Genomic DNA, 22089 nt, shown 5'->3' on the forward strand with positions numbered 1-22089 from the left:
CCAGAGAGACCAAAGTCCTCCTAGTTCTGTTTATAGCACCTTTATTCTTCACACCTGTGATAATGGAGGCCTAGTTGTGCCATTAGAGTTCATTTCACCCTTAACTTGTATCATCACTTCTTCAGGGATGAAATTATAGGGGAACTTTTGAAATTCCTGAGATCAGCTGGTTCTTAAGCTTTGAGAACCTGGTGAAAACTGTTAACTCTGTCTCTAGAAAGATACATTTGTATATTTCACATAGTCACTGAAATCCATTGAGGGGCCCCAGGTTAAGAATCCTGGTTAAAGCAGTGCTTCTCAACCTTTTTTCGTAACATGACATCCATAGAAATGATGGTATTTGTCCAGCACACCGGGATAAATTAAAGGGGATTTGAAGGTAACAATATGGGGCTTCATGAAAAAAATTTGTTTTCTTTATATAATATAATTATAATGAGAAAAATAAACATTAAGGGTGATATTAAATATTGAATTTGTACAAGTTTTCAAATAAAGTCTTCTCAAAAAGTTAATGAAAAACCTGAGATTGCTTCTGTAAACATAACTTTTTTAATATAAGTTTTTATGATTGAAATGTCTGTGTGTAATTCCTGAACAAGATAGTTTAACAGTGATCACTTGGTATTTATTATTGATGAGAACTTAATTTATACAAGTAGGTGATAAATTTAAAACAATTTTCACAACAATTCAAAATTTACAAATATAAATTATATTTGACTCTAATAACACTTACTTTTCACCCACTGGCAAATGTAATGTGGAAATATGATAACATCACTGGATTTAGCATCTGCTCAAACTTTTTCATATCAAGTATATATTACAAAATAATGATGAACCTCTAATTTGCAAAATATGGCTGTGTTATTAGAGCAATAATTCTGCCACTAACTTGGATATAACTAAAAGGGCACATCAGACATAAACAAAGGGAAGAATTCTATATACCTGAAGAGAGAGATTGGGAGCTGAGTCCATAAGGAGTATCTGGCAGGCCTCCTCACCTTTCCTGGCCACACCTTAGGCTGTGAGTCCTGCTCCTTGGGTACCCAGAACATGCACTCCTCTGGCAGTGCCAAGGCTCAATGTTTATGATTAGCAGCAATACGCAGTACAACTGGCTTCTGAAAGTGATGCACTGGTATACTCTTTATTCTTTTAGAATACTCTTTGGCTTTGCTTCTTCATTAAAGTATACTTGCTTCATTGTGCTTGCCTCCTGTGGGACCATGGGGCACACTAGGGTGGATCATCAGTCTCTAGGCTACTCTCTCAGAATCCTTAGATCAAGCTGCTTCTGGCCAGGGGTGAATTACTTAGAGGCACCAACCACCCTACTCCTTTCAGGACGCTCCTAGAGCTGAATACATACCTATCTTGCAGTACATCTGTAACTCATTCATTGTGCGCCAGTTGAAGTGTATTGCTTAAAAGACTACAGTTTATATAGCTAAGCTTGTTAAAATGGAGCAAAAAAAAAATCACAGTTTATGTCCTTAATAATACAACCCCTTACATTTGAAACGACTAGTTACAGAATAATATAACAAGTAATAGTACAGATGGAATATATAATAGCTGAGTGACTAGAGTATGATTAAGTCATATGTTGCTACCACATGCTTGTAATTTTTCTTAAATTTTAATAATCTTTTACTAAATTTATTTACTAGTCAATGTCCAGATATGAGATAGAAACCACACCAGTTATTTGAATAGAGAATTTAACAAGAATTGTTAACTACATATAAAGTTACGTAGATGACTGAAGAGCTAAAAAGAGAAATCTAAGGTATGATAGAAGTAGCAACTCTTACCACCTTCAGGGCTGAAAAAAAAACCCAAAGGAAACACAGGAAAAAACTGACAAACTTAGAGGAATGACCCCACAGAGCTGAAACTCAGATCTCTGAGGAGAAAGCACTGTTCAGCTGGTGTTGGTGTCTCTGAGCTTAGAGGATGGGCTCCAGGGGACACAGGGGTTTGGGACCCAGACCACTATGACAAGAACACTGGCTGGCTGATGTTGGTGTCTTTGAGTCAATAGAAACTATAGAACTATAGAAAAACTACAACCTGGATTCGATTATTGCTGCAGAAAGAACTTGCTGCTATCAGGATAAAGGAGCATTTCTAGAGTGGAGCACATGGGAACCAAAAGGCTACAGAAAGCAGTCATGAGGTAGACAGAAAAGAACAAGTCTCTTGTCCTTCCTCAGCCTCGGGGTCTCTCTCTGGTGCCCCCAATTAGCAGAGCATAACAGAGCCAGCTGGCAAGCCAAAGAAATGTGGTTTTCAGAGTCCCAGGTCCAGCATCAGAGTAGAATACAAAAAGAGTGAGTTTGGAACTGAGACAATAATTTAATAACTGGCACTTGACTGATACAGAAATTGATATCAGAAGAGAATTTATCTTCCATTCTCTGGTTTGCATTTATCTCATGAAGACGGTTAAAGACCTTGCTACTTCCTCCTCCCCATATCCAGTCAACATAATGTCATCAATGTACTGGACCAACTCAATGATGATTGGAAGGTCAAGATGCTCAATATCTCTGTGGACTGTATTATGGCAGAGAGCAGGAGAATTGATGTAGCTCTGGGAGAAGACTGTCAAGTTATATTGTTGGCCCTACCAAGTAAAAGCAAATTGCTTCTGGTGTTCCTTGCCAATTTGTATGGAGAAATAAGCATTTGCTGGGTCAAGAGCTGCATACTAGGTGCCAGGGGCTGTGTTGATTCACTCCAGTAAAGATACTACCCATGGAAGAGCAGCTGCAATTGGAGGCATCCCCTGATTAAATTGTAAAAACCCACAGTCATTCTGCAGGATCTATCCGCCTTCTTCACAGGCCAAACAGGCAAGTTAAATTGGCATGAGATAGGTTTCATCACCCCTGCTTCTTTCGAATCTTTATTGATGTAACTAACCTCTATAATCCCCCATGCGCCATTCTAGGCAAGCAATAATTTTTGTTTACTCTCTTGGTATGTGTGTATGTAGGGGAGGAGAATTCCCAAGGGCTTCAGCTTGGCCCTTCATACTGTAATGGTCCCTATTCAAGATCAGAGAGCCAATATGGAAATTCTGCCAGTTACCAGGTGTCTATTCTAATTATATATCCAGGAACTGATGAAATCATCACAGAGTGGTTCTATGGACCTTCTTAGCCCACTGTGATTCAGACTTGAGTTAAGACTCCGTCTCTCACTTGTTCACCACAAGCCCCACTTAAACTGGTGGACTGCAGTGGCATTTTGAGTCCCCAGGAATTAACATCGATTTAGTCCCAATATTTAGAAATCCCTGAAAAATCTAACTATTTCTTTTTCCCTAGCTTACAGTTATTTTAGGAAATGGACCTATGGAGAACACTTGGAGGAAGATTTTCAGAGTATACTAATGGCAGTGCTGAAGAATCCTTCCTTAGGGGGATCCAGCCTTCTCTTTAACTAAGGGGCTTAGGTCTGGAAACTGGGTGAAAGGTCAGAACTCTCCACTGTGGTTACTAAAAGTTATATTTTTGGCCACCATATATGGATTTTTTGTATTATGTGTAGATGATCAACATTTCAGTAGGCTGACTATTTTATTCCTAGGACCACCATAACCATTTAGCTACAAAGATTGCTAAGAGTTAAAAAAACATCTGGTTACTTCTATCTCTGCTTCTCTTTATGGTAAATGTGCCCACCTTGTCTTTGGTGGTTAAACGCTGACATTGGGCCTCTGCTACTCTGAAATGGGTCATGCTGTCATGCCTAGCATAGAAAGAAAGCCGCCACAGAGCTTTTCAACGATGCTGGTACTCACACTCACTTATGTATTTTTCAAAGGGATGTCCCCAGAGTCCTCTCAGAGGATGTACATGGCAGGAGTGGATGTGCAGGTCGTATGTGATAAGTCTACTCCAGCATTCCTATGTCCCTAAGCCTTTGGATTTCTTCTTACGTTGTGCCAGGGAAGTTACAATATCTAACTTAATTAAACATAGGGCACTATATAAGCAAATAGTGAAAATATTTTGCTGTAAAAGCTATTTCTTCCTGGTCAGACTTTGTATTTGCCATGCTGGAGCATTTTAAGATGTGATTTTGGTTATGAGTCTACTAGAAGTAAGAAGTGATTGTGGTGAATTTTGAGGAAAATGGGCATCCCCTTGCAAAGCAATTGCTCCAGATGAGGTTATTACAAGATTTTTCAGTTAAGAGAAGGCTAGTCTCCACAAATCCAGGCTTTAAGGATACACATAGGCTCAAAGAGAAGAGATGGAAAAAGATATTCTATGCAAGTGGAAACGAAAAGGGACTAGAGGTAGGTGTACTTACATCAGAGAAAATAAACTTTAAGCCAAAAACTGTAACAAGAGACAAAGAAAGTCATTATGTAATAATAATGGTGTCAATTCATCAAGAATTTTGGGTTGCAGAATTATGATATTAATTGAAATCACAGCCCAGCCAAGTTACTCATGTGAAAATTGGGGAACTTGTTGGGAAGGGGGACCCTGAAATTTGGAATGGGGACATTTAGTTCGAGTAGGAGACTGATAATCTCAAATTCCTGAGTTACTCTGAGCCTCCCCTGACAATGGAAGGTCTAGTGGTGCAGGGTACCAAGTGTGAGGACATGTAGTTCCTCCAGATTAGGGGGTCATGGCGTCTCATTGGGTCAGGCAGCTGCGGTCCATGATATCAACAACTGCATGATCCTTGGTGAGAGTTGTGGGTAGTTCACAGTGGTTGCAAGGCCTGTTGGGGTCTTTAATGGTACCTCCAATCCACTGGCTAGGGACCATGCCAGGTTGTGGTGGTGGTCAGAGCCAGTGGTGTGCACACACTTGGCTGCAGGATCAGTTGCAGAGGCTGGTTGTAGGGGCTGGCTGCAAACAAATGTGCTGTGAGGAGGGCCAGGGCCAGCAGCAGGGGCCAGGGTTAACTGTGGGTACACAAGCAGCTGCTATGGCCCTGGCTGTCAATATGTACTTGCATGACTGTAGAGCCTAACCACAGGCACATGCTCAGCATTGGAAGCTGGTGACTGGAGTTGGGATTGGCAACTTGCAGGTGCACAACTGTAAGGTTAACTGTAGGCAAGGGGAGCCGTGCAGGCCAATGACAGGAGTCAGCATTGAATCTGGACCCACCAGCAGCTGTGGGGCCCTTATCTGTTGACCTACACTTGTGGGGCTGCAGGGGCTTGCTTTGGGTGTGTGCACAGCAATAGAGGCTGGAAATGAGAGTCATGCCAGCAGTGTGCAGCTGTAGGAGTCTTGTGCAATTCTCAGTAGTTGTCCTTATCTTTCACTGGCTCTTCTTTTTTAGCCCTCCTTTTAAGTGTTCATCAACAAGGGTTTATCTTCAGCCTTTTTTTTCTCCTACCTATTCTTGTTGGGTGAGCTCCACTAGCATCCTCCTGCAATTGCTTCTTTCTGTCCATAATCAGGAGTTCAAGACTCACAAGAAATCCAGGTAAATGCCATTTCTTATCATCTACTAGTCTGAAAAATCAGAATGATATATTATTTCTCTCATTCTGAGAAACCCCTTCCTCAAGGATAATTGGCTACTCTTTCATATATGACTGACGTTCTTACCAACCAAGATGCCAAATGCTGCAATTAACCAACTTACAAATCTATTGAGAGTGCATATGGAGGGCCCTTAACTAGATTCACACAGGCTCTGTCTTATAGCCAACAACCTAAGTGGAATGACTCTAGAATCTTAGGGATGAGAGTATGAGATGTGCAAAATGCTATGCACTTTGAGTAATTAAAATGCAAGTTAATGCTTTTCAGACTGAACAATGCTTCCGTCATTTTCCAATGGACTTGATTCTGCATAACTTCCTGCCAATGCATGATAATATATTTCAGTGGCATTCAGATTCTTACTGGAAACTTCTATCAGGCCATCAAGCAAGTATCTTAAATGTAACGTCTCCGAACTCAGACTAGTATCATTCCTCAAATTTGTTTTTCTCTCCTTTCCTTATTTCACCTAATGGCTTCACCATCCGTTAAGCCTTCTAAATATTAAAAAAACTCAGTGAGCCTTAACTACTCCTCTTGTATTCCTTAGATCCAATTATGCCCTCAATCCTAATCAGTATATCTTTTTTAGTTTGGGTTCCCTCAGAATAGACCATGATCCAAGCAGTTGAGTGCAAGTTCATTTGGGAGGTGGTTCCAGGAAACAATGGTAGGACAGTAGGGAAGTAATACATGAAAGTGAACGGAGCCGGTGTTATTGGGCAGGTATCAAATGCATTATTGGGCAGGTTTCACTGTGGACAACTGAGGCTCAGTCTCACTGAGGAACTCTGGGAGACAATATAGAACATACCTCAGAAATGTTCTACCCATGGGGCTATATGCAACTTCCTATCCATTACTGGCTGAGGGCTTCTCCTGTAAGATATTAACTCCCAAGCAATTCTGGCCTGTCCCCACATTTGGACTGACAGGAAGCCCTCAGACAGAATTGCAGGTGTTTGCAGTCGGAAACCATCTGCACGTACTGAAAAGGTGAAGCTAAAGGGATGTGGTTAGGGTACTGACAGTGTCTGGCAGAGCCTAAACTAGAGTGAAGGGCAGTGAGGCATTCACCTCAAGTGCAATATTTAAGGTACAAAATTTGCCTTCATTCTCTCTTCCTCCAGTCTTTCATACTTCCAGTCCTTGCTGGTGGAGTTAACTTTTTAAAAAACATCGATTTGATCACATTTATCCTATGTGTAAAAAGCACAGAATGAAGTCCAAATTCTTTGATTTAACATTAATAACTCTTTACAGATTGAAAACTTACCTCTTTAGCCTCATCTTCTGCCACTGTCTTTTATATAACTATGCCCTGCCACATGAATGCTTCAAACACGTTTTGAACTTTCATACCCTCATGTGTATTGTTCCTTCTGCCTTAAATACTCTTCCCCCCTCCTTTACACAAAAACATCTTACTGGTCCCTTAAAATCCAGCTTGGAAATCTATTTTTCTGTGAAAATTCCCCTGACCTCCCTGGGAAAATTGCCTATTCCTCTGTGTTCTTTAACCTTTTATATGTACCTCTACTTTTGCACTTTGTGGATTGAATTGTATCTGTTTATCCCTTTTTCCCTCACTAAACTGGGAACGCTTCGAAGGAAGGTCTTATTCACCTTTTTAACCCCAATGTCTGCCTGCATATAGAAGGCACCCAATAAAAGTTTATTAAATTGAATTTATCTGTGTGCATCCAAACAAAACAGAATTTAAAAGAAATGGAAGGAAGCTTCATAGCAGTTTCAGGAGATGGGCACCATAAGCAAGGAAAGCGTCTGTGAGAATGTACTATTGGGATCTATCAAAGAAACCTATTTTATATTATTTATGAGCAGCTTCAAAAAGGCTTTGAGGCAGCTATTTTTAAGTGTTGGAATCTGTTGTCTCCAAAGGCAATACTTTTGGTTTATTCACCTAGAACATGTGTTATGTTGACGAAAAGAAAAGCGAATACTCTAGCACATCATAAACATACCATTTCAAATTAAAGCGTCCCTAGGTTGTAACCACTCGAGAGGCAGAGGCCACGTTTATAAAATTTACTTTTGGCATAGCAGCTAGCCTAAATATACACAAACTCTTAAATGATTTTTGATACAGCAATGAATTTTTGATAATCTATGACTGAATCTATAGTCATTTGCAGTGAAATGGGGATCTGGTAATTATCCATTTTAATTCTTTAATGTGAATAAGTAAACTAGATAAGTCACATTCCTCTCAGAGGAAACTGCACCCCTCAAAAAAATACTTTTTAGTGAGATTATTCTTCTAATGTTTGTCTGCCTTTTTTACATGAATTAGGTAGCCATCAAAATTTCACTTCACCTCGCCTTGATTGTTACTTCAAAAATTAATGAGGATGATAATAATGTTAAAAAAATTTGATTGTGTTACTGTTGCTGGTAGTTTTTTCTAATGTTAATGATGATGATTACTATGCTGAGTTTTCCTGTCTCCCTGAGCACTAACCTAGCACTCATCTAGCTTTGGTCAGTAACAACAGTAATAACGGTAGTACAGTTTGAAAAGTTTAGCAGTTGAGAACTTATTAGCATTCAATAGAATGGTGAGATGCGGTGTAGGAGGGGAGAGATTTTGATCTTCCAGAGTACATTTGGTGTTTATTAATATTTTTTCTCTCTTTTTGTTATTAATACTAGCCTGGTAATATTTTCCCCTCCCATTTGGTGATATCTTTTAGTGGTCCAGATGAGTGAGTCAACATCTCAAGAGGGTCTCACACCTACTCAGGTACCTGGCCTATATAGGTTTCTAAGCATTTAACTGCGAGAGGATTTGAGATTGACATTCTTGGGAAAATTGACTTACAATATCATATTCTGTCATTTAATTATTTCTCCTTTTAGTTGAAGTATTCTGCGTCAGGTTTTGACAAAAATGCTGAAAAAAAGGAGTCAACTAATAGTTGGGTCTCAGTGGCCTGCTTCTAGTTGGTTGGCATTCTTTATATATAACAAGTCTATTACTGTTTGAATTTGTTAATACAACTACTTTGTGTGATTTTATTTGGTATGATGTTTACTCATTGTGTGAAATTTTTTCACATAAAAAGCCTGCTATACTGGAGTATAAGATGTTAGTTTTATCGCCAGCTCCTTTTGGATACCACTTATCAACCATTGTTTCCATTTCAGGAAAATGGAACAGAAGACAAAGAAAGGAAACAGGAAACAACTGAAGGGAAAGAGTCTCCTGAGGTAGAGTTTTCATGAATAATCAGATGTTAATGGTAGAGAGTAAACTGGACAATTAATTTTCTTATGAAAAAGGAAAGAAAAGATGTGGGTATTCAAAAAGATAAACAAAATGGCAAAAGGAAAAGGGCAAACTCACGTTGATCATTAAGCTGACTCATTTAGTCAGTTGCAGGAAGCTTCCATAGAAAGATAAATTATTTGTGACCAGCTATTAAGAATTATAGATAAATATTGCTTTCTAAAATCAGAACTGTTCCTCTAAGTACAACAACCACTAGTTTTGGGGGTAACTTCACTGTCATCTGAAAATGTAATTTCCACATTAATCATTTAAGTAACTTTATGTTTAAATAAATACAAGACTTCAATGAGGAAGAACATTTTATAAAAAAAGGAAGGAAATTGAAAATAGTTATATGGACTCACCATTGGGTTGACTATTGTGAGTCAAAAATATTCTATTATCATTCTTTTAAAAGTACATCAGCATGAGTACAAAAAGCTATTTTGCTACCATTTATTCATAAAACTAACCTTTAATTCCCTTAATTAAGATAAAAATGTTTTTCCTTCCACCACAAACATAGAAGGTGATTCTAATAGTAAAAGAAAACAGTAGCATTTCAAAGGTCTGATTTCACTATGCTGTGGTCTCAAATAATGTTTCTGGAAAGTATAGCATGATTCAAGGATTAATGTACAATAATACTCTTAGCATATAACTGTATTAACAGTAGGAAGATGTGATGACATGTTGACCGATGCATTTTATCTTGTGAATGTAGTTAATAGATTATGATGACTGCTTTGCCTCTAATACAAAGCATTAAATCCTAGCACTATTTAGTAGGAATGTTTGGTAACTCACGCAAGGCATTTATGTGCACTCTTTAATTGGGAGAGTTGATGTAACTTTGAAGAAAAGCAACTCATTTTGAAATTGGTGTTTCTTTTCTCCTTTCAGAGTTCACGGAGTGTATCAGACAGTTCTACACTAGACACCAGCGAAAATGTAGCAGAAGAAACGACAGATGAAATAAAATCCCAAGGTAGAGAATTAGCCTTTCTACGCAACAGAATTTAAAACTATTATTAAATTTCTTTGGGGATGCATTCCTCAAGATTTTGCCTTTTAAAGAGGTAATCCCAGGGGTATTTTAAATGCAATTTGGGAAATAGTTTAAGATTTAACCCCTTCACCTTCTATTAATATTTTCGAGGCAACTTTATGACTCTTTACCTTGTACTTAAAGAGAAAATTTAGCTAGGAGAGCTAACCAACACATACCAGACAACCCATCAGCACAAAAATAAAATGAAGAACCCTAGTGATTCGGCCTGCGTATTGTTTTTCTGTTTCTTGTTTTTACCCTTATACTTGACCATACATTTATTCTGTTTGACTTCTAGCCCCTCCTTCACCTAAATCCCACATGATTATACAGGTAGAATATTTATAGGATCAAAAAGGCAACAAATAGGGGCTGGCCCCGTGGCCGAGTGGTTAAGTCCGCGCGCTCCACTGCAGGCGGCCCAGTGTTTCGTTGGTTCGAATCCTGGGCACGGACATGGCACTGCTCATCAAACCACGCTGAGGCAGCGTCCCACATGCTACGACTAGAAGGACCCACAACAAAGAATATATAACTATGTACTGGGGGTCTTTGGGGAGAAAAAGGAAAAAATACAATCTTAAAAAAAAAAAAAGGCAACAAATAAGAGGGCAAGACACTCATCCCTTTCACTACAGTCCTTCTAACTTCAGAAACTTACTGAAATCCTGTAAGATAGAAATCTTTATAATATTTAAAATTTAACAATTTTAATTTATATTTCAATTAATCAAAATTTCCTTTAATTCAGCTTACAAATATTGAGTGTTTAGTATGTGCTAGGCTGTGCTAGGCTGAATGACAATAATAATTTTTAAAGTGTTTTCTAAACTATAAATTGCTATATAGATACTAGTTATAACTTTTAGGTGCTTACGTTTCTCCAGAGTATTTTTTGTCTTTTAAACCAATTAAAGCAGTTATTTACTATTTCTTCTTATCAATACACATCATAATACATATACACTAAGATCCAAATTTTCCAACACTAATTCTGTCTTTATTGTCAACTTAGTCCTATTTTCACAGCTTCGTTTTTAGGAAGTTTCTTGGCAAGTCTCTCTCTACCTACCCAACAACACCAGGTTCTTGATTTCACTTCTTCCTCACTCCCACCCTCTGCCACCACTACCCCATATGTATACTTGCCTTTACCTTAATCACTTGGGCCAGGTTTATAAATGAACTCTTTCATTTTAAACATGCTGGACAGAAATTGTGATCTAGGTAATTTGTTATAAATTTAATCAGGTGTTCACTTTAATCAGTTTATGGCCAAATTTGCACCTGCAAAACTTCACACATGTATTCCATCATGTAATTTATTGCCTCTCTAGAAAACATATCAATCAAGAGTTTGTGGTCTTTCCTGTTCTTGTACTTTCAATTTCTATTATTGCTTTTCAACGTATAGTACAGGGACGATGTTTTGTTTATTTAAATCTATTCATCCAAGAATATGATATACACCAAAAACACTACAGTTGCTTGTTGAGATATCAAATACAACACAACGTACTTATTTATGCAGTGATCAGCCACTGCCAAACATAGTATTCCTAATCTCCCTTCGTAGGTGTGTGTATGTATGTAAGAAGTGGGAAGAGGAACTGTTACTGCAATTTCAACATGTCAAAGGAAGTGTCTTTATCCTTGTTATATACTTGTCAAAATTAAAATGATGTTGTCTTGACAGGCAGCTCCAAGATTGCACTCAAATACGTATTTTTGCATGGAAAATATTGTGGTTAAATGTACCACGTGAATTCCTCATTTCTTTACCCTAGTTATTGTACGTTTCAGGCTGTGAGCTTAACTTGCATTTTTAGAAGTCTTTTTTTTTTTTTACTATCAGTTTGCTCAGCTCTGTTCTTATTATACAGCCCTAAGACTAGCAAAGTTTTGTAGGAAAGTGCCTTTTCCTATACCTATTGAATTTTTATTCCTATAATGTTTAATAGTGATTCTTTTCTGTCTTCTTTCCCAGTAGTCATTTTACAAATGTACATATGTTAAGAAATCCTGATAAGACCAAACCAGCTGAGTTTCAGACACGGCCTGTGTTTAAAGAGAAGATCACACGTCTAGTTGAGTAGCCCTGCTGGGTCAATTTTCCCCAGTTTAATCAGCAGCCAGTCTGACTAATGTTATATGCCTCTTGTGAAGAAAGAGTCTGCTAAAGCTTATTATAATGTGGATTACAATTCATTCCTATTTATGTCCTTAAATAGCGTTGTACTTAGGCCATGCCCAGCAGTGGGCCGTGCATAAAGTGAAGGAAATGATAAAAGTCACTTGAAAGGCTGGACCTTTCAAAATATGAATAAGGAATTCTTTTGTGTCCCTACTTACTTAGTTGAAAGCATTTATGCCCATAGTGCCTGAATGGGTCTTTGTATGTTAGAAGGTGGATTAATATAGAGGTGAAGGTGTGCATGTTGGGGGAAAATTTGAAAGGCTCTTAATTACATGAAGAGTTTAGGGAGACAATCTTGAAAAAGAATTCCAGTGCTTAGCATAGTGCCTGGCACAAAGTAAAGCATCAATAATTATTTATTGAGTGAATGTATAAATGAATCAATCTATCTGTAAAAGGTTTAGGAATGTCCAAGCACAGATCTGCTGCAAAACCCAGTACCTGTTTGAAACTGTATTCAATTGCATCTCTGAATTAATTTGCCCTTGGGGCAGTACTGTAATTTATGATCCTTGAATTCAGAGGTCACTTAATCAAAAGACAACTACAGATAGGCTTGTTCGGAATCCTGATTTATGGACCCTGCTATTGCTGTGCCTGCTTTTCTTTTCTCGGTTTTATGGCTCTAAGAGAGAAGAGTTTGACTAGAGTTGTAACCAAAAACACATCTACTTTCATTCTGCATAGGGAACAATGCAAGCACTAGGATTTTTGCTTAGCAACCTATAATAGCCAAGCACACTAGAGGAGCACTAACAGGCTGCAACGAAGATAGAGGATGCCCTAGTTCATGTGCAAGTTTACTAATGAGCCATGGCAGATGGGTATGTATTGAGTTGCTATACATCTGTAGCACTACCCTTAAAGCAGGAGGAGAAGTATCTGCCTTAGGTTGTGCTGGAGAGATTAAAAGCAAAGAGAGTATATTAGAACCTGCAGACTTGAAAGAATTGCTCTCTTTCACACTTATTTAAAATAAAAATAAAAGCATTGTATATTAATGACCACTGTGACAAAACAGAATGGAAATCCCCCACCCCCAAAAGTGGTTCGTTTGTTTGCAAATCCAACTGAGAGGTAAAAGTGAGTATTATACTACCCTCCTCACTTCCCCCATATTGAAATAACAGAGAATTAGCCAAGGAGGAAATCAAAATTTGGGAGAGAGGTCCATAAATACTATCTGCTATTGGACTTAAGACATTCTTTAGATGAAATATTGGTTTTTCAAGAGTTTCTTTATAGACTACTTAATTTTTTTCCTGGGCAGAAAGATGGGATTATCTGGTTAGGATTCAAAAGTATTCTTCAGAGTAATCTCAATAAAGTTGGGGGAAGATTTTTTTAAGTAAATAAAAAGAATTTTAAAATATTTGTGAGAACCCCCAAAAACTGAGAATGAAGAGAGTGACATCAGCATCATGGTGGAGTGAGCTCTTCCCTTAGTCTCTCTCCCCTAAGATACAGTGAAAAGGATATTCATAAACTAACAGAAGATATTCACACAACATACTAGATGTCTGAAAGATACACATAGCCATATGTCTGAAGGTGGAGGTGCTGGACTCCTTGGAGGCCATGGAAGGAGGTAAGGGAATCTCATCTCCCTCCCAAATGGCAGTGATCTAGAACACAGGACCTCACATGGAGGCTGGTGTGTGACTCTGAGAGGAAAGGGAAGAGGCAGACCTCTCCAAGAATGCCTTTGCTCTTGGAGTTGCCTCCCAGACTGTGGGAATGCTCCACACTGAGGAAGCTAAGCAATCGTGGGGGCATTTCCACCAAGCAGAGCAGCCCAGGAAGGCAGGCAGCAACCAGGAAGCCAGGAAGGCTCCCGCACAGAGCGGGAGCACACAGGATCATGCACACTGAAGAAACTGACCACCTCACTTAGTGCACCAGCTCAGCTAGTCGGGCAGAGCAGGGGACCCCTGCCAGAGTGCCTGCATGCCTAAATGTGTACAACAGTGGCAGCCAGCAGGCAAACGCAGACAGGCCCTGCTGGCACAGCTTCCAACAGTTGGGCACAGATGCCAGGGATCATGGTGGGCTCAGAATACACAGCCCCTGCCTCCCCCGACCCAGTGGCAGCAGGTGGAATCTGCAACCAGATACTACCTCTATGTGACGGCACAAGTCTACCTCATCACCTAGAATGAAGAGGTATATTAACACTCCAGACTAGAAGGAAAATGACAAGTACCCAGAAATCAATCCTGAAATCACAGAAATTTACAATCTAAATGATGGAGAATTCAAAATAATCATAAAGAAACCCAATAAATTACAAGAAAACTCAGAAAGACAGTTCAATGAAATCAGGAGTAAAATTAATGAACAGAGGGAATTCTTCACAAAAGAGATTGAAACTATTTAAAAAAGCAATGAGAAATGTTGGAGATGAAAATCACAATGAATGAGATAAAGAAAAATCTGGAATCCTTAAATAACAGAATTAATATTATGGAGGACAGAATTAGTAATTTAGAGGACAAAAATATAGAAATACTTCAAATGGAGGAGGAGAGAGAACTAAGACTAAAAATAAATGAAGAAGAACTGATTGGTGGTTACCAGGGGAAAGGAGGGGTGGAGGGAGGGCACAAAAGGTGAAGTGGTGCACTTACAACATGACTAACAACAATGTACAACTGAAATTTCACAAGGTTGTAAACTATCATAATCTTAATAAAAAGTTAAAAAAAATAAAATAAATGAAGAAACTCTCTGAGAAATATTGAACTCAATTAGGAAATGCAACATAAGGATTATAGGTATTCAAGAGGGAGAAGAGTAGAAGAAAGGACAGAGAGCTTGTTCAAAGAAATAATAGTGGAGAACTTCCAAAACCTGGGGAAGGAGCTGGGATTACATGTAAATGAAGCTAATAGAACTCCTAATTACATCAGTGTAAAAAGGCCTTCTCCAAGGCATATATTAGTACAATTGGCAAAAGTCAATGACCAAGAAAAAATATTAAGGACAGCAAGGAAGAAGAAAACAACCTACAAAGGAACTCCTATCAGGCTTTCAGTGGAAAGGGTTTACAAACCTTTGAGCAAGGAGCTAAATAGACAAATTAGAAAATTGCAACTCTCTATCAGAACAGATTAGCAAACACTTAATTGTAACATTAAAGGTAAAAGGAAGGAAAACATCAAAAATGACTATAATCACTCCATTTTAATCACAAACTCATAACACAAAACAGAATAAGTTGTGACAACAGTAACTTAGACAGGGAAGAGAAAAGAGATGGAAACTGCTTAGACAAAGGAAATAATAGGCTATCAGAAAATGGACTATCTCATCTATGAGATCTTTTATACAAACCTCACAGTAACCACTAAGCAAAAACATACAGATGGCCAACAGGCATATGAAAAGATGCTCAACATCATTAGCTATCAGGGAAATGCAAATCAAAACTACAATGAGGTATCACCTCACTCCAGTCAGAATGGCTATAATTAACAAGACAGGAAACGACAAATGTTGGAGATGGTGTGGAGAGAAGGGAACCCTTGTTCACTGCTGGTGGCAGTGCAAACTGGTGCAGCCACTATGGAAAGCAGTATGGAGTATCCTCAGAAAATTAAGGATAGATCTACCATACGATCCAGCTATTCCACTGCTGGGTATTTATCCAAAGAACTTGAAAACACAAAGGCATAAAGATACTTGCACCCCTATGTTCACTGCGGCATTATACACAATAGCCAAGACATGGAAGCAACTTAGGTGCCCATCAAGGGACGAATGGATAAAGAAATAGAAGATAAAAACGACGGAAAAAAAAAAACACATAGCATTGGAGATTGGACTGGTGGTTACCTTTGGGGAAGGGGGGAGGGGGGAGAGCAAAAGGGGTGATTAGGCTCACATGTGAGGGGATGGACTATAATTAGTGTTTGGGTGGTGAACATGATGTAATGTATACAGAATTCAAAATATGATGTACATCCGAAAAAAATAAAAATTAATAAAAAAAAAATCAGAACAGTAACACAAATGATGAATAAAGAGAAAACTGAGAAAATCATCATAGAGAATCACCAAACTGAATTGGCAGTTGGAAATACATGGGACGAGAAATGAGGGAAGTACAGAACAACCTGCAAGCAAGTGATAAAGTGGCAGTATTAAGCCCTCATATATAAATAGCCACTCTAAATGTAAAGCGATTGAATTCTCCAATAAAAAGACACAGAGTGTCTCAATGGATTAAGAAACAAGACCCAACAATATGCTGCCTTCAGGAAACACATCTCGGCTCCAAAGACAAACACAGGCTGAGAGTGACGGGATGGAAGACAATACTCCAAGCTAACGGCAAACAAAAGAAAGCAGATTTTGACATACTTACATTAGACAAAGTAGACTTCAAGATAAAAAAGGCAATGAGTGACAAACAGGGGCAGTATATAATGATAAAAGGGACACTCCACCAAAAAGACATAACACTTGTAAATATATATGCACCTAACACAGGAGCACCAAAGTACATAAAGCAACTAGTAGCAGGCCTAAAAGAAGAAGTTAACAGCATCATAATAATAGAAGGGGATCTTAACACCCCACTTACATCAATAGATAGATCATCTAGACAGAAAGTCAACAAGGAAATAGTGGAATGAAATGAAAAACTAGACAAGATGGACCTAATAGATGTATATAGAACACTCCATCCAAAAACAACAGAATACACTTTCTTCTCAAGTACACATGGAACATTCTCAAAGATAGACCATATGTTGGGAAAAAAGGCAAGCCTCAATAAATTTAAGGAGATTGAAATCACATCAAACATCTTTACTGACCATAGTGCTATGACACTAGAAATTAACTACAAGAAAAAGGCTGGGAAAGTGACAAAGATGTGGAGACTAAACAAGGTGCTACTGAACAACAAATGGATCAATGATGGAATTAAAGGAGAAATTAAAAAATATCTGGAGACAGGGGCTGGCCCCGTGGCCGAGTAGTTCAGTTCATGTGCTCTGCTGCAGGTGGCCCAGTGTTTCGCTGGTTTGAATCCTGGGTGCAGACATGACACTGCTCATCAAACCACACTGAGGCAGGGTCCCACATGCCACAACTAGAAGGACCCACAACAAAGAATATACAACTATGTACCAGGGGGCTTTGGGGAGAAAAAGGAAAAAAGTAAAATCTTTAAAAAAAAATATCTGGAGACAAATGAAAATGAAAATACACCAGACCAACTCATATGGGATGCAGCAAAAGCAGTCCTAAGAGGGAAATTCATAGCAATATAGGCCCAACTTAACAAACAAAAAAAATCTAAAGTAAGCAATCTTAAACTACACCTAACAGAACTAGTAAAAGAAGAACAAACAAAGCCCAAAGTCAGCAGAAAAAGGGAAATAATAAAAGTTAGAGTAGAAATAAATGAAACTAAAACAAAAAAACATCGGGAGAAAGGATCAATGAAACTAGGAGCTCTTCTTTGAGAAGATAAACAAAATTGACAAACCCTTAGCCAGACTCACTAAGAAAAAATGAGAGAAGACTCAAATTAATAAAATTAGACATGAAAGAGGAGAAATTACAATGGATACCACAGAAATACAAAAGATTATAAGAGAATACTAAGAAAAACTTTATGCCAACAAATTGGATAATCTAGAAGACATGGATAAATTTTTAGACACATACAACCTCCCAGAACTGAATAAAGAAGAAATAGAGAATCTGAATAGACCAATCATAAGTTAAGAGATTGAAACAGTAACCAAAAACCTCCCAAAAAATAACAGTCCAGGACCAGGTGACTTCTATGGAGAATTCTACTAAACATTCAAAGAAGATTTAATACCTATCCTTCTCAAACTATTCCAGAAAACTGAAGAAGACAGAACACTTCCTAAAACATTCTACAAGACCATTGTCACCCTGATCCCAAAGCTAGACGAGGACAACACAAAGAAGGAAAACTATAGGCCAATATCACTAATGAACATGGATGCAAAAATCCTCAACAAAATATGGGCAAACTGAATATAATGATACATTAAAAATATCATACATCATGATCAAGTGGGATTTATACCAGGGTCGCAGGGATGGTTCAACATCTGCTAATCAATGTGATACACCACATTAACAAAATGAGAAATAAAAACCACATGATCATCTTAATAGATGCAGAGAAAGCATTTGACAAGATCCAACATCTATTTATGATAAAAAACTCTCAATAAAGTGGGTATAGAAGGAAAGTACCTCAACATAATAAAGCCCATATATGACAAACCCACAACCAATATCATATTCAATGCATAAAAACTGAAAGTCATCCCTCTGAGAACAGGAACAAGACAAGGGTGCCCACTCTCACAACTCTTATTCAGCACAGTACTGGAGGTTTTGGCCAGAGCTATTAGGCAAGAAAAAGAAATAAAAGGTATCCAAACTGGCAAGGAAGAAGTGAAACTCTCACTGTTTTCAGATGGCATGATTTTATACATAGAAAACCCTAAAGAATCCATTGGAAAACTATTAGAAATCATCAACTACAGCAAAGTGGCAGGGTACAAAATCAACTTACAGTTTCATTTCTGTACTCCAGTAATGAACTAACAGAAAGAGAGCTCAAGAATACCATCTCGTTTACAATCACAAAAAAGATTAACATATCTAGGAATAAATTTAATCAAGGAGGTGAAAGGCCTATACAACAAAAACTATAAGAAAATATTGAAAGAAATCAAGGATGACATAAAGAAATGGAATGATATTCCATGCATATGGATTGGAAGAATAAACATAGTTAAAATGTCCATATGACCTAAAGCAATCTACAGATTCAATGCAATCCCAATCAGAATCCCAATGATATTCTTCACAGAAATAGAACAAGGAATCCTAAAATTTATGTGGGGCAAGAAAAACTAAAGCAATACTGAGAAAAAAGAAGAAAGCTGGAGGCATCACAATCCCTGACTTCAAAATATACTACAAAGCTATAGTAATCAAAACAGCATGGTCTGGTACAAAAACAGACACACAGATCAATGGAACAGAATTGAAAGCCCAGAAATAAAACCACACATCTATGGACAGCTAATCTTTGACAAAGGTGCTAAGAACATACAATGGCGAAAGGAAAGTCTCTTCAATAAATGGAAAAACTGGACAGCCACATGCAAAAGAATGAAAGCAGAGTGTTATCTTTTGTCATACACAAAAATTAACTCAAAATGGATTAAAGACTTAAAGATGAGATGTGAAACCATAAAACTCCTAGAAGAAAATATAGGCAGTACACTCTTTGACATCAGTCTTAGAAGGATCTTTTTGAATATCATGTCTACTTGGGCAAGGGAAACAAAAAAAAAATAAACAAATGGGACTACATCAGACTAAAGAGCTTCTGCAAGGCAAAGGAAACTAGGAACAAAACGAAAAGACAACCCACCAACTTGGAGAAAATATTTGCCAATCATATATCTGACAAGGGGTTAATCTCCAAAATATATAAAGAACTCATACAACTCAACAACAACAACAAACAACTCAATCAAAAAATGGGCAGAGGATATGAACAGACATTTTTCCAAAGAAGATATACAGATGGCCAATAAGCACATGAAAAGATGTTCAACATCACTAATCATTAGGGAAATGCAAATCAAAACTATAATGAGATATCACCTAACACCTGTTAGAATAGCTATAATCGCCAAGACAGAAAACAACAAATGTTAGAGAGGGTGTGGAGAAAAGGGAATCCTCATACGCTGCTGGTGGGAATGCAAACTGGTACAGCCACTATGGAAAAGAGTATGGAGATTTCTCAAAAAATTAAAAATAGAAATATTATACAACCCAGCTACCCCACTACTGGATATTTAGCCAAAGAACTTGACACCAACAAATCAAAGAGACTTATGCACCCCTGTGTTCATTGCAGCATTATTCACAATAGCCAAGACGTGGAAGCAACTCTAGTGCCTGAGGACTGATGAATGGCTAAAGAAGATAAGGTATAATATACACAATGGAATGGAATACTCAGCCATAAAAGAAGACAAAAATCATCCCATTTGCAACAATATGGATGGACCTTGACGGTATTGTGTTAAGTGAAATAAGCCAGACAGTGAAAGAGAAACACCACATGATTTCACTCATATGTGGAAGATAAACAAACACGTGGACAAAGAGAACAGATTAGTGGTTACCATAGGGGAAGGAGGTTGGGGGGTAGGTATAAGAGGTAAAGGGGCACATATATATGGTGACCGACAAATAATGTACAACTGAAATTTCACAATGTTATAAACTATTATGGCCTCAATAAAATTTTTTTAAAATGAGAATCAATGAATACATTGCAATACAGTCATACAATGAAATATGAAGCAGTGAAAAATGAATGAACTGGAGCTGTACTTATCAATATAGGTAAATTTCACAAAGATAAATTATTTAAAAAGTCAGAATTCACATGGTATGAAATCATTTTTATAAAATTTAAAAACAAGAACAATGTTGTATTGCTTAGATATAATATAAACAAATGCAGAGAAATGATAAACATGAAATTCAGAATGATGTTTCTATCAAGTAGGGGCGTATGGGAGGCTTCAATATATAGGTAATTTTTTCTTAAGCTAAGAGTAGATACATGGCTACTTATATCATCATTATGCTTACAGGTCTTAAGTATTTCCTAATAAATAAGATTTAAAAAATGGTCTAGGGCCGGCCGGGTGGTGCAGCGGTTAAGTTCGCACGTTCCACTTTGGTGGGGGTTGTTTACCGGTTCGGATCCCGGGTGTGGACATGGCACCACTCAGCAAGCCATGCTGTGGTAGGCGTCCCACATATAAAGTACAGGAAGATGGGCATGGATGTTAGCTCAGGGCCAGTCTTCCTCAGCAAAAAGAGGAGGGTTGGCAGCAGATGTTAGCTCAGGGCTAATCTTCCTCAAAAAAAAGAAAAGGGTCTAAGTTATGCAGATTCTGGTCTCTTACCCTTTTATTGCACTAGTACTATTTATTGAGAGTAATTAATGATTGGAGCATGATTCAGTAGCTACTTTCTAGTAATGTTAAAAATAATGAGTATAAAAATAATTTTCCCATTTATATCTTCTTTTCTTCTGCATCCACAAAGTAACAGAAGCAAAGATTTAACAATACACAGCCCTGATTATACTGTGGTTCAGCTAGGCACTGATATTCTTTTTCAGTGCACAGAAGCAAATTGACTAGTGGCTAATATTTGAAAAGAGCTGAAACTACTTCAACTCCATGGCCATTTCAGAAAAAAACTTGATTCCCAATAAGTTTTTCATTCCACTCACCTCAGCAACCATGGGTGTAGAAAAACATCTGATAGCTTATTTTTCAGAGCCTCGTCTAGCTAGGTCTTGGGAAACCAAAGCCAAGCTAGCCCATTATGCTAGGGAAAAGTCATACAATTCTGTGTGCTGAAGCCAGTAAAAATATATGGTCTTTCAATCTCAGATGGACTTTCCATATTACCCAGAAATCTATGTATGTGTTTGTAGTGTGCTCCTTTCCAACCCTACAACAATTATTTCAAACTTTTATCATGCATAATCAAGCCCATGATTTCAACAGTCCTTGGTTTTAGCAATATTTATTTTATTCCACAAAAAATAGAGGATGTTAGAGGGAATGCCTTCAGTATAGTATAGGAAACATCTTATCTCATCCAAGTCTGTTGTATATTCTTGATCTCAATACCTCTTATCTTCTCAGACCCTGAGGACCATCATTGAATCTCTCTCCTGTAGCTTCTGTTTTCCTCTCTACATTGGCTTTTGCCTCTCGCTGTAAATATAGTCAAGCCTATCCCACTTTTAAAGAAAAGTCCTTCTCTTCACAATCACCCTCCTTGAAATAATTGTCCACTTGTCCAGTCTGCACTTTACCTCCAAGTCGCTCCTCAACCTACTGCAGTCTAGGTCCCGTTCTCATCACAGAAATTACTCTCCCTAAGGTCAGTGAAG

At 37.9% G+C, this 22089-nt stretch overlaps 1 protein-coding gene across 7 annotated transcripts in view; it reads left to right on the plus strand.

Moving 5' to 3' along the window:
* Positions 1 to 22089, plus strand: part of EFCAB5 (EF-hand calcium binding domain 5) — a 142576-nt gene that overhangs the window by 3416 nt on the left and 117071 nt on the right. For 2 of the 7 annotated variants that reach the window (XM_023653164.2, XM_023653165.2), the window contains exons 1-3: positions 8096 to 8307; positions 8712 to 8774; positions 9739 to 9823. In XM_023653164.2, coding sequence (XP_023508932.2) covers positions 8266 to 8307; positions 8712 to 8774; positions 9739 to 9823 — 190 coding nt within the window. In that variant the 5' untranslated portion in view covers positions 8096 to 8265. Of the gene's footprint in view, positions 1 to 8039; positions 8308 to 8711; positions 8775 to 9738; positions 9824 to 22089 lie in introns of those variants that run through there. The other 5 variants (XM_070227791.1, XM_070227792.1, XM_070227787.1 and 2 more) reach the window with 4 other exon arrangements.

The sequence above is a fragment of the Equus caballus genome, chromosome 11 (genome assembly GCF_041296265.1).
Source record: "Equus caballus isolate H_3958 breed thoroughbred chromosome 11, TB-T2T, whole genome shotgun sequence".
Lineage (NCBI taxonomy): Eukaryota > Metazoa > Chordata > Mammalia > Perissodactyla > Equidae > Equus > Equus caballus.